This window comes from Pundamilia nyererei, unplaced genomic scaffold, assembly GCF_000239375.1.
Source record: "Pundamilia nyererei isolate P.nyererei 1_Seehausen unplaced genomic scaffold, PunNye1.0 scaffold00043, whole genome shotgun sequence".
In the NCBI taxonomy this organism is placed as follows: domain Eukaryota; kingdom Metazoa; phylum Chordata; class Actinopteri; order Cichliformes; family Cichlidae; genus Pundamilia; species Pundamilia nyererei.
This window is the reverse complement of record NW_005187444.1, coordinates 2,042,525-2,055,364: the sequence shown is the minus strand read 5'-3', so window position 1 is coordinate 2,055,364 and position 12,840 is coordinate 2,042,525. Positions and strand designations below refer to the sequence as shown.

Here is a 12,840-nt window from a genome sequence, read left to right as displayed (position 1 = left end):
TTTTTTTTTTTTTTTTTTTTAAATCTGATTATGTTGGATAGATCATTAATTGTGTGGCAAGTTTACATCCAGTTAGAGTTGAAATGACAAAGTGGAACATTTTTTTTACATGAAGACTGGTTCACATGACACCAAATGTTGGCTGTGAAAATGGGGGAACTGTTTCTCTTTATTTCCCAAATCAGTCCCCCATATTGAGCTGTACCTCAACTAAGTGGCTTTTCTAGCGCCATTCATTTCGTAGAGATCCAAACTGGAATATTTACATCAAAATGCACTGTTTACATTTATCTTGCCGATTGCAACTTGTCTTTTCTACTGTTTGTTAATAAAAGCTTTAGCAGATAGCACAGTGTCTTGCCTGGTGTTTGGTCTTGCAGATTTTTAACGACTTTAAAAATCTGTGATAAGAAATCACAATATAAAAGTCTTTACTTCTTGATGTAGCAAATTTAATTTCCAGACTTGGGGAAATTCAGTTTAATTATATAGCACCAAATAACAAGTTATTAGCAATTGTTAAATAATATTACAAGAGAAACCCTACAATCATATTACCAAATATGTGCTTCCTATGAGCAAATTCTTAATATGATTAGAGGAAAGAATGGACCCTGGAAAAATCATGTGCCAGTAACTTAAGTTCAGGAACACGTATCTCTTGGAGGCATGCAACGCGAATCCCTGTAAGGAGAATGAAAAGTGGACAGGCTCAGAATATCCTGGAAAGTCTAATGCCTAAAGCATTGTCCAGAGTCCCCTAATCAAGCCTTATCCTAAAAACATTTTGAAGCCCAATCTTATTAAGCTTGAAAAGGGAAGCTTATTAATTGACAACTGTCTTGCCTTCACCTGCACCATTTGGATATTCTAATGAATGATGGTCACTAATTAAAATGATTTATTTAAATTGTTAATTCTCACTGTCTAGAAACGTTCATTGTGTCCATGTGTTAATATACGTTCATTTTTTTATGTGTTCTACAAAAATGTATTATTAGTTTTATTCGTGACATAGTTCACATTAAATTGTGCTAAAAATATATTTTAAAAAAAGAGCGGGAGAGAGGAGAGCTAGAGACGGAACTATAGTTTCACATCTCGGTTCCAGGTAGGATTTATTTTCCCTGTTACACTCTTGCCATGGCTGACAGCGCTACAGCTTAAATAAAAAATAAAACAACCCATCTTCTCTTAGTTCTGTAGTTATGCTTTAGCGACCACTTGGGTAAGTCATTCAAGTTTTTTTCCCCAACATTAGTTAGTCCTGGTATTTTCTTACGAAGTATGACATTTAAAAAGTGTTATTTAAAGTAACTTTTTGTTACGTATACTGAGCACCAAGCTAATCAAGTATTTCAGTTAAGAATAGCCAGTTTACTATCGAAATTATCCTTCAACTAAAAGGGACAGAAATTATTTCGTTTAATTATCGAACAATTTATTAAAAGCTGCTTTGTTCAATTTGATGGCTGCATATTTTATTCTCAGAAACCTTAAGATTCTACGACAAATCCAACAAATTGTGCTTTTCATTAGGCACAGAGGGAAAAGAACGTAGTACAACTACCACTCGAACAAAATATATAACTCACAACATCTGATTACGCATCACAAAGGACTGCAGATCTGAGCAGCACTCCACGCACTCACATAAAGGAAAAAAACTGCATGCAGGGGTAGACATTGATAAGACATTAGTAGGAGTGCCATTCTCCGTTCGACTTATAGAGTAGTATTTGGATAGTGGCAGAGTGGATTTTAAATAAAATTATGAAGACGTGATTGAAATTTAGATTTTTTGGATTGTGGTAACTATACAGAAATTACAGCCATTTTTTATACAAAGTTGCTCAGAGGTTAAAAGGTAATTGGACAAATGGATGATAAGCAGTTTCAGGGCCAGGTGAAGTCTGTTCTCTCATCTCATGATGGACTAAGAAGATAACATTTCTGGAGTTGTTTCCTTGCTTGCATATGATGTCTTTATTCTGGAACTCTCAATATGTGGTGTGAAAGAGTGATGCAAGTGTAGAAAATTCTCACAGAGGTAGGTCTATGGATCTCAGTCAATGGTGTACTTAGAGTCTACAGTCCAGAGTCACCTTCATGAATGTAAATTTACAACAAGGTGTAAATCACTGGTTACACGTAAAAACAAGATCAGGCTTTGTCCGAAAACATCTAAAACAGCTTTCACACTTAAGCTAAAAAAAATTCTGCGAACACATAAAAGCAATCTTAACCAGAATGACGGGAACAGAAGAGTGTGCAGAAGAAGAGAAATAACTCACGATTATAAGCATAACACATTATCTGTAAAACATTGTGGAGATAATGTTATTGTGTGGGCACGTATGGTTGCCACTGTAACCGGGTCACTAGTGTTTATTGTTAATGTGACTGCTGGTACATATAGCAAGATGAATTGTGAAGTGTACAGGACTATACTCTCTGCTCATGTTCAGCCAAATGCGGCAAAACTGGTCAGGACTTGCAAATGTATGATGAGCCAAAATAACCCGCAAAAGCAACCCAAGAGTTTTTCAAGGAAAAGAAATTAAATATTCTTCAAAAGCTGAGTTAGTCAGTCACCTGACACTTGGAGGAAACTTTAAATTACTGATGACAAAGGTGAAGACTGGGAGACCCACAACCAAGCAGCAATTGAAGGTGGCTCTCAAAGGCTGTGGGTTCTAGACTTAAGACAGTCATTAACTATAAAGCAGTATTAAAAACAGTCCTTATGTTTACAATTGTATTAATTTATCCAATTAATTTTGGGGGGCTATATATACGAAAAACATTTAAAAAGCTATAACTCCTAAATTTTTAATGCTGTATTTTTGTTAAGCCCCTTGAATTAAAGAAGGAAATCTTGATAGATGAACTGAACTCCAGTGTGGTGTTGTACAGGTGGGAGAATATTGTCCAAATACTTCTGGTTGTAAAAGATCTTTATCAGTTCTGATATTGACTCTTCATGATTTGTTTTTGTCTCATTATCTCACAGTGTTGAAACTGCTGAATAGAATAAAGGCTCACATGCGTGAAAACGTTCCACTGTCAAATGTTTGACATTCCCGTTTTGCAATGTACAGCTGTCAAAAAAAACATGCCAGCATTGACTAAAAAGCTTGATAAGCTTGAGATTAGAGTCAGGTAGCTAAGATAATCTAGAACTGGTTCTTAGTTAGGAACTGTTCTCGATTCTTCCCTAATGTCAGTTTGTGTGAATTCCTTTTTACGATATGGCGTGTACAGAGCCAGTTTCTGTGTTCAAATAAAGAAATCCTATAGTTGTGAATGAATCTGTTTCTCTTCTTTCTCACATCATAGACTTGATGTGATGTCAGATAAGCGTCAGCGTGCCAGAGTTCAGGGCTGCTGGGCGAAACAACTGCCAAAACACTCAGGTCCAACAGGTAAATCAAAGTGTACTGTGAAATGCAGGATTTGCATGCTTTTGCCAGCTCAGGTCATTCATAGAGGTAGATTAAAAAAATATATATATATAAGGAATTTTCTTCCTCTCTTATCAAATACAGTTATGTGTTTAAATAAGTGTGATAAATTGGGCTGACATTTACGTAGGAAACAAGATTTTTATTCTGTTTTTTTAAACAGGTGCAGGCCCAAATTGCAATGAATCCAAAAATGCCAACGTGGCCTCTGGTTCTTGGGGTTTTGGGCCTCAGAAAACAACTAAAACCTTTGAGTTTCTCCAGCCCTCCCAGGTAGACTGTCCACGTGAAGAAGTCAAAATGAGTCTTTGCTGCCAATAAAAATGAATGTGAGGATACTACTTTTTTTTTTTTTCCTTTATTGCAGCCAATTAGAGATGTGCCACCAGAGAAGATGATAGAGTAAGTTACTAATTTCAATCTTTACTTCCACAGCTTTGTTTTTATGACAGATAACGTTTTTAATCACACAATTTTTAAGGTGGCTTAGCGAGTCCTCTACTACATACTTTTAACGTGATTCATTTTGTTCTGGTCAGACAGGCAGGTGATTTTGAGATCAGCCATGGACCATCAGGGGTGTCCAGGTGTGTAAAGTTTAAAAAACAATTAAATGGAAAATAGCTGAATGTGTGTTTATTGAACATTGCACAAATCAGTGCCTGAGTTTTAAATCCACTAGGTGGCAGTGGTCGCATAATAAATATGCTTTTTCTTAATAAAAGTCATGCTTTTTACTTTATGGTCCCCAGTAAAACACATAAAATGAGCTTTGTTTTTAATAATTAAGTATATTTCATAACTTGTGCTTTATTATATAGTGGAAGGTACAATTAGGCTATTTTCACATAGATTTTTAGCATGTCAATTTTGATTTTATTGTTATTAGAAAAATCTGATTTACAGAGACAATGTTATTGTAGTCTGTATTTTGTTACCGAGGTTCAGTTTGAATTTTAGCAGGTCATTTTGTGAGCTTAACAGAATGGTTGTAATGGATAATAAACCAAAAGTAACTGTCAGTCATTTGATTTTACTATTTGATCTGGATGTTGAAAAATTTTACTATTTTACACAAGAGCCTTTTCCCTGTGTATTTAAGGTTACACGTTCATATTGTTAAGGAGGAATTTTATTCCTTACAGAAATAATTGGAATGCCCAGACTTTAAACTCTTAGAAAACCAGGGTAAAGTGCATACTGTATACTCTTACTTTATGTTTATGGGGATTTAGTCTGTGTCTATTTATCTTTCATCTGTCGAGGCTGCGGCTGCTGCCTGGATTTCTCTCCCCAGAAGAGGCCGACTGGATGTTCAGTAAGCTGCTTGCAGAGCTTCCATGGTCCCAAAAGACCAACTACAGACAAGGTGAGCACTGGTTTCTTAACAGTGTAAACTAGGTGAAATGTGAGTTTGTGGTTTGTAGAGAGGAGCGTGAAGAAGGATTCCCCACTGCAGGAAGTTTGCTGTTGGATTCAGGTTTGTTCCTGTTTCATGTATGTGCAGTGGTGACCTTTTAAAACAGTTTTCGGTACATGTATTTTAAAAGTACTTAAAGATCTCTAAATAATAACAGAATACTTTTTGTTGGCAATAGATTTGGGTAATTGTTTAATATACTCTCTTTTTTTAAAATTCTAGCTTTTTAATGCAAAGTTTTCCAAATCCAACTAGGTGCCTTGCTCATGTGGTAATTTGTGTATGAACTTTATTTTGAAAAAAAAAGCTGACACTGAGAACACTCACATTGTATTCCATATACGGTGACAGACGATATACAGGGGAATGTGCTGAGATGAAGCCAGACTTTGCCTCACAATCGTCCTTTTCTCTCAGCTGGCTCTTGTCCATCTTTTGTGTAATTCTGCAGTAGCTACACAGCAAACAAACAGAATGATGAAGACAAGTGGTCATGATTTCCAAACACTCACCACAGACACAGGGTGTGAAATCATCAATGTTTGGGTTAAGGAAGAGTGGAAAAAGAAGTGGTGGCTGGCTCTTTAATGTATCACCACTCCTTCATTTATACTGCCCTGCTTTAAAACAACCTTTAAATGCACTGACTCAGTTTTTCCGATCATTTGGTCTCACAACTTTGAAATGGATACTTTGAATGGGTTTGGCTTTTGCTTATCTTTCTGTCATTTGAGAGTTGATAAATAATAATGTAATAATGTAATAATTCAGCACCATAAAAAGCAATGGCTGCTCAAGCAGTTTGTTTTGGTTTCACCGTATTCTGATACCAGACGGCTGGCCAAAATACACCGAAGGCAAAAAATTGTTTCTTGGAAGAGAACTATTGGTTTCCCAAGAAAGGGAGGTACACTCAGACCCACAGAGGAAGACAGAGAAATTGGATTTAGATGTTTACGCGACCCCTGTTAGAAAACCAGTGACAAAACAGGCGATTATTGTACATGTTTGTTAGACACTGAAAGAAAATCCAGTAAGAACAAATTTGTCAGTTTTCTGCCCTGACTGAATTGCCTTCATCAAATTACTGACGCAATATAGAGATTGATTTGATGGTTTACTCTATGAAACTGTCCACAGTCAGAGGTCTGGATTGGGGTTTGAGTGGTTGAGTGTTTTATACTCAAAAGACCAATCCATCCATTTCTGCAGTTTATCTGGGTCTGGGTTGTTGTGGACATCAGTCTAAACAGAAACACCCAGACCTCCCTCTTTCTGGCCACATCCTACAGCTCTTTAGGGAGAATACCAAGATGTTCCCAAGCCAGCCAAGAGGTGTAATCTCTCCAGTGTCTCCTGGGTCTGCCTTCTCCCTCACCTATAAGGTACCCATAAGGCATCCTGGTCAGATGCCCATCTCAAATGGCTCCTTTAGATGTGGAGGATCAGCAGCTCTACTCCAAGACACTCTTGAAGGGCCGAGCACCCCACTCTATCCCTAGAGCTGAGCAAAGCCACGCTATGGAAGCTTGTTTCTACAAGTGTACCCACCCCTGCCTCTCACTAAGGTGCAACTCCAGAGTGAAACAGAATCCATCCCCTCTCCAGGAGACTGGTTGTAATTGTGTGTTCAGGCAAGCCTTACCATATCTAGCCAGTATCTCTCCACCTGAAGCGGTAGCTTAGACTTCTTCGTGTTCATGGGAGGTGGCGTTCCATATACCCAAAGCCCGTTTCAGCAAGTTTGAATCAGACCGCCAAGTCCCCCGCTTTTGACTGCCACCTGATTGCCTCCACAAATCACCACATCATTGTGGTGGAGGGGTTTGTGTACTCTGGTGATCCTAGGTCCCATATTGTTAGGGCATTTTGTCCCTGGTAGGGTCTCCCAAGGCAAATTGGTTCTAGATGAAGGGACAGACGAAGTGCGATTCACAAGACCTTTATGTAGGAAAAACCAGTGGGCCAGTGTACCACACTCAGATTAGGGTTAACGGAGCCAGACCCAAGGGTGGGCCTTGTCAATGATCATCTGATGGTTGGGAATTAGCCTGCAGTGCTGGTCAGGCTCAGCTCAAAAGAGCCACATGGACACATTTCCTGTGGACCAACCACATGCAGGAGGGACCGTAGGGGCCCGGTACAGTGTGCATCAGATAAAATTTCTGTTATTAACCCGGAAATACTAGCACAGCTCTTTTATTTAAGCTTTCAAATAACCACGTTATTTTTTGTGTGTGTGTGGACTAAGACTGGGTATCAAATATCAGCAGATTTTAAATATTCACAGAAATGTGTCCCCCACTTTGCAATACCAAAAAAACCTTTTCTCTTGTTTAATCTGGGCAATTTCCTGATCTGTTTGGATGTGTGCGTGTATTCTGGTCCAGGTGAAGCATACGAGGAACCCAGGCTGACCTGCTGGTATGGAGAGCTCCCATATACCTATGCTCGCTCCACAATGGCTGCAAACATGCAGGTTTGACAACTGTAACAAAAATGTGACAGTTTTTTTTTTTTTCACACAGTCTCTGGCAAAGTCTTTGATTTGTAGTCTAATTGTAGGGAGAATAAAAATTGATCTAAACAGAGTGAAATATTTGCTTTTGTTATATTATTTTAACATTGAGTCTTTCATTTTCCTCATTCATCATTCTGTTTTTCTATCCTTTTGTCATACATTCATTTGCTGAACTCTGCGTATTGTTCTTGCTTTTTCCTCCAAGTGGCATCCATTGCTGGTAAACCTTTGCAAGGCAGTGGAGCATGCGACTGGATGTAGCTTCAACTCCCTGTTGTGTAACTTGTATCGGGATGGCCATGACAGCATTGGCTGGCACAGTGACGACGAAGCCTCATTGGGTCCCAAGCCAACTATTGCTTCTCTTAGTCTGGGCGACACCAGGGTCTTCAGTCTCCGCAAGCAGCCTCCACCGGTGAGTTAGCTCACTGGGTTTCATTCTTAACTATAATAAAAACAAGATGAAAGTATTCTGGTAAGATGAGATCGTCTCACAACTAACTTAACTTGTGAAGAAAGGCAAGACGAGTTGGGAAGTGATCCAATCAGAAGTAATCTCCTTGTGCATCATTAAAGTTAGATGGACACATTTGATCTGCCTCAGGAAACAGTACAACTTGGGAGGAAGAGTGAAGCAGATTAATGGACACATTTCACATTCGATGCCAAAAAAAATGAGATGCTTTGCAAACTGTGTGAAGCAAAGCATCAGCATTAGGTGTTTGCATATAGACTGAAGATTAACCTTTGGACTGCACTGTGTGTTTTTGTCCTTTAGGAGGAGAAGGGTGACTACACTTACGTGGAGCGGATTCGGATTCCTCTGAGTCATGGCACACTTCTGCTGATGGAAGGAGCCACACAGGACGACTGGCAGGTAGGCTCCACCAGGCAGGCAATAAAGTTAAGCCTTGATTACGCTCTCCAAGCCCGCTAAGGTTTGCTTAGGGCTGAGTGATGTAAACTTTGTCATCAAAAAGAGAGTGTGAGTGTAATAGTAATCGCTGCTAAGCTGCTGGGTCTTCAGTGAGTATGACCAAAGCTTTATTCAAAGAGAGTCCAGCTACAGGATAGATTCAGGCAGAAATTAAAAATACTTTTTATTCAAAAATGTCTCCCTTTCAGGTGCCGGGTCATTCGCACTACACCAGGGGTGTCTCAAGAGCCAGTTTCCTGCAGGTTTTAGATTTGTCCTTGATCCAAAACAGCTGATTTAAATGGTTAAGCATGTCTTGAAGTTCTCCAGAAGCTGCTAATGAACTCATCATTTGATTCAGGTGTGTTGACCCAGGGTGAGATCTAAAACCTGCAGGACACAGGCCCCTGAGGCCTGGAGTTCGATACCCCTGCACTACACGTTGCCAGATTTATTTGTTAGCTAACTCACATTGCATATTAGAAATCAACTATACACATATTATGAGTTGGTTCCTGTGTTCCATTTGTAAGGATAAAGTGCAGAAAAATGAAAATATAAAACTCACATATTATTACTTCAATGTTTGGCTTAGCTGTTGGACCTAATTTACCTGCTTGGTAACAATGATTTTATCCATTATACTATATTTACTGTCAAAATGAACAACATACATCTTCAGATAACAGAAGAACACTGCTAGTTTGTTTTTAAGGTTCTTTTCAGCCTGTTTTACATAGATAGTTTTGTATTGTGATGCTTTTGTAAATTATCTTTCTTGCACAAACTAAGTTATTATTAAAACAGCAACCTTGAAAAAAACACTTCTAATGAAACACTGGACATTCACACTGAATAGTCTCCTCGCTGTTGTGCAATAGAGGAGTGTTAGTGCTTCTGACTCACCATGTGAGCATATAGATGTGTGGTGAAGGCAGTCAGGTTCCTCTCGCCTGGACAACCAGTAACAAGGATGAATGGAGAGGCCTGGAGAGAAGAGTAAGGCTTCAACCTAATGAGAGTCTTCTTTCTTTTCTTTTCTTTTTCTTTTATGATCAAAGTCAGAGCAACCAGATTTATATGAGTGCAAGGCTCTTGTGTATGTAACAGAGAGAGTAGCTGGGTTCTGTTGAAAATAACTGGATCACACTCAGGTATGAGAATGAGTTATTACGGCATATTACAGCTGCTTGAATTTCATTATGGCCAAATCTGTTTGCAGAGCAGGTAAAATGGGCCATGCTGTTTAGGTATCTTTTTAAACTTTGTTCAAGGATGCATAGCAAAACATAGACGCTTGGAGAGACGCTCACACTTGGCTCTTAATTCCTATGAAAGCAATAAGGACACTTTCATATTTTCACTGGACTATACAGAGTTGTGTGGGAAAAAAAATTCCACCTGACTGTACATATATAAAACGGTTTATTACATAAGCAAATTTAAACAAGTTTTGTCCACCGCTAGAGGAATTCAATGATCAAAACAATACCACTGATATAAATCAGGACGGGCCCCAAATGGAGCTATCCTCAACTTTCCACTACACAATGTTCACTTACTAAAAACTAAGTGAGGTGAGAGAGTGAGAGATACAAGTTGGGGCAAGGAGATGAAAAAGGTTTGAGCTGAAAGAAGGAGAGGATAAGGTCACAGGTGTTTTATGACGACACCCTCCTGAGTAACTTAACAGGGGCTTCATTACTTTCTTTCAAGAAAAAGATCACTTCAGACATTAATTCTATCTCCATTATTGCAGTCATGGTTGGCCTAACAAAACCATCTGGTTCACGGAGCAAGGTTTAGAAGTGGTGGCTAAATATTTAACTAAACCCATCAGTCCTGCTAAAGTACTTCACGTGTTTGAAAATGGATACAGGAATCATTCTGTGTTTACGTAGCTCTTTTTTTCTTTTCACGCTGTTGTGTATAAGCAAACCTTGCACCTCCTTCTCAGATTTTGATGGAGGTGTAGTGGTGTTTCTGCACTTGTGTGTGTCGTTGAGTCCACAAGCTGCACAAAATGTATGAAGGCCATTATTTTCTTGTGCAAAAGGTAGTAGTGCTCGCTTTGCACAGGTGAATAAATCGGACTTTTCCATGTCTGATGGTGTTTCTCTGGACTGTATACTTGTGTTGTTGTTCGTTTGTTTTCTCAGATTTGTCTATTATCACTTTACACTCTTTTTTTCTACATAGAACAAAATATAGCTGGCCTAGCTCATGGCTATTCATACATTTCTTTCTTTTGATTCTAGTGGGAAATTTGTAGATGTTGCCCATTAATAGAAACTTAATAGAGCAATACTTGCCCAAGATTGTTAATTGCTTATTTATTCTTTCATAAAAATGTAGTGTAACTTTTAAATATGTTGCTTATGAGTCTCTCTGTTCCCACCAGCATCAAGTGGCTAAAGAGTACCATGACAGGGGCCCACGCATCAACTTGACCTTCAGAACTATCTACCCAGAGCCAGAGGGCCAGAGGCCGGGTACCAAAATGCGATTCACAGCCAAGTGACTGTAAATCTTCCTCAGAGTCGGGTACTTGAAGCTGAAGAAACTCTGATTCTACATTTCAAACAGAGTGCTAGATCTGAGGTGTGAACGGCTCTGCTTGGATTTCCAGACTGTGTAAGTGATTATTAATATCAGTGTTGTGAGCAGTCAAGATTATCTGATATTAGTATTATATCAGAAGAGCCAAATGGCCCCTTTTACAACAATAACAGCCACACCAGCCCTGTGAATGAGAACAAGTTCCAACAACATCCATCTCTTTGGTCTGAATATTGCTTTTGTGAGTTACGTACGTTTATTTGATTTAACTTGACCTTTTGTTCAATTTTCATTTGAGCCACATTTTTTAGGCTGAGTTTTAGTTTGAAGCCAAAATGTGTGATGTCAATAGTACCATGTTATTGAAAAGTTTGTCCTAAAGCAAGATCTGAGTACTCACTGTAAGGAAATGTCCTTTAAGTAAATTTACTTAAAGCTTTCTATCTTTGGAGCTTTTTATAAAGAGCTACCACAAAAAGAGAAGAATGAAGTAAAGTGGCCACAACCACTGAAATGCATTTTATTTTTCTTTTGAATAAAAGTTAATGAGTCCCTCAAAGAGCGAGTTCATTTTGCATTGTTGCTGAAACATGTTCAAAGTCAAGGGAACACTACAATGTTAGATTCTGGAATTTATTTATTCAAATGAATGTATATTTGGTAATAAATCACTGGGGATTGCTGGAAACCTCAACTGTTCCTTTCTCTGTTGTATGTTGTGGTTCAGCTTGTTTGGTTAAAAACTCTGAGTTTGTTCACATAGAGATGACGGAAACTGGGTTTTCCATTTCAGAAAAAAGACAGATCAGGTCAAAATAAAATCTGTACATTCTCCTTCTTTATAGGACTGACTGCACTGACATTCAGGTTGTCAGCAGTTCCTCCACAATGAATCATTTACCCTGCATTAGTGTAGCAGTCATATATCTGTAGGAAACTTTAGACATATAAGACACTGAGCAGTGATCAGTCTTTTTTTTCATTTTATGAATTCTTGGAGTTTATTGAAATAACTGATCGGTTAAAGTTTGGGAACCAAAACTTGTGTTTCCCATCTCAGAGTTAATCAGGTCAGGAGTTTACAGGTGGACCCAAAGTTTGTTAAAATGTTTATGCATGTGTGCTATTCGTTGATGGTTTTCATATCAGCACCTGCTCTTGCTTTTGAATGAACATAAGTTCTAAAACCTGCAAACTACACTTCTTCTTTGGTAAATAAAAAAAACTTACAGGCCCTTTTTTGTTGTTTGTTGTGTTTTCTGTCTGTCAGGTTCTGTCCTGGTTAATTTTACGGTCTCTCAATATTCACGTCTCTGGAAACCTGGTTCGGATTAGGTTCACTTCTACCCTTGTACCATCTACCATCCGTTGCACTTGTCAAAGGCCTAGAATGCATCTACTTTTCACAGTCATAAAACCACTATGATGGAGCATGTCTATTCTACATTAAAAAAAATTTTAGACACAGCATCTGTAACATTTCTGTTCATTTTTTCAGATACATGAATGCTACCTTGATGAGGAATTGCTTTTGTGTCTTTGTATTCGATGAAAGCATCCAAAAAGAGAAGAGGCATTAAAAACATGGTCATGCAAATGATACAGGTATCTCAAATGCATTACACAAGGCAGATTCACATAGCCAAGGATGCACCAAGCAGCACACAGGGAAATGGTATGCTGCCATCCATGTGACTTTTTGGAATTGTTGGCAAAGTCCTAAAGCTAAAAGTTTGACCCTGTGTGGTTACAGCTCTTACTGAGCTTTCTGTATACTTAAGCTATCTTCCTGATTTTTTGTTTGGACATAAAACTACTATAATAATAAATTAGGGATACATTCTGTGTATTAACATTTTACTAGTAACTTTTTATGGAAGGATTGTTGTCCTGTTGTTGAATGAGAAGGCCCAAACACAGGACACAGAAGCAGGTTGAACATAAACTGATAATAGATAAT

The 12,840-nt window shown here is 38.4% G+C and overlaps 1 protein-coding gene across 1 annotated transcript; it reads left to right on the top strand.

The window, feature by feature from the left end:
• Window positions 1–1,134: 1,134 nt before the first annotated feature.
• Window positions 1,135–12,338, top strand: alkbh3 (alkB homolog 3, alpha-ketoglutarate dependent dioxygenase). The gene is made up of 10 exons (XM_005731482.1): window positions 1,135–1,228; window positions 3,340–3,425; window positions 3,628–3,737; window positions 3,832–3,866; window positions 4,004–4,051; window positions 4,730–4,833; window positions 7,275–7,363; window positions 7,611–7,820; window positions 8,184–8,282; window positions 10,723–12,338. Exons 2-10 carry the CDS (start codon window positions 3,350–3,352, stop codon window positions 10,840–10,842), a joined length of 891 nt encoding a protein of 296 aa, XP_005731539.1. The 5' UTR covers window positions 1,135–1,228; window positions 3,340–3,349; the 3' UTR covers window positions 10,843–12,338.
• The last annotated feature ends 502 nt before the right edge of the window (window positions 12,339–12,840 follow it).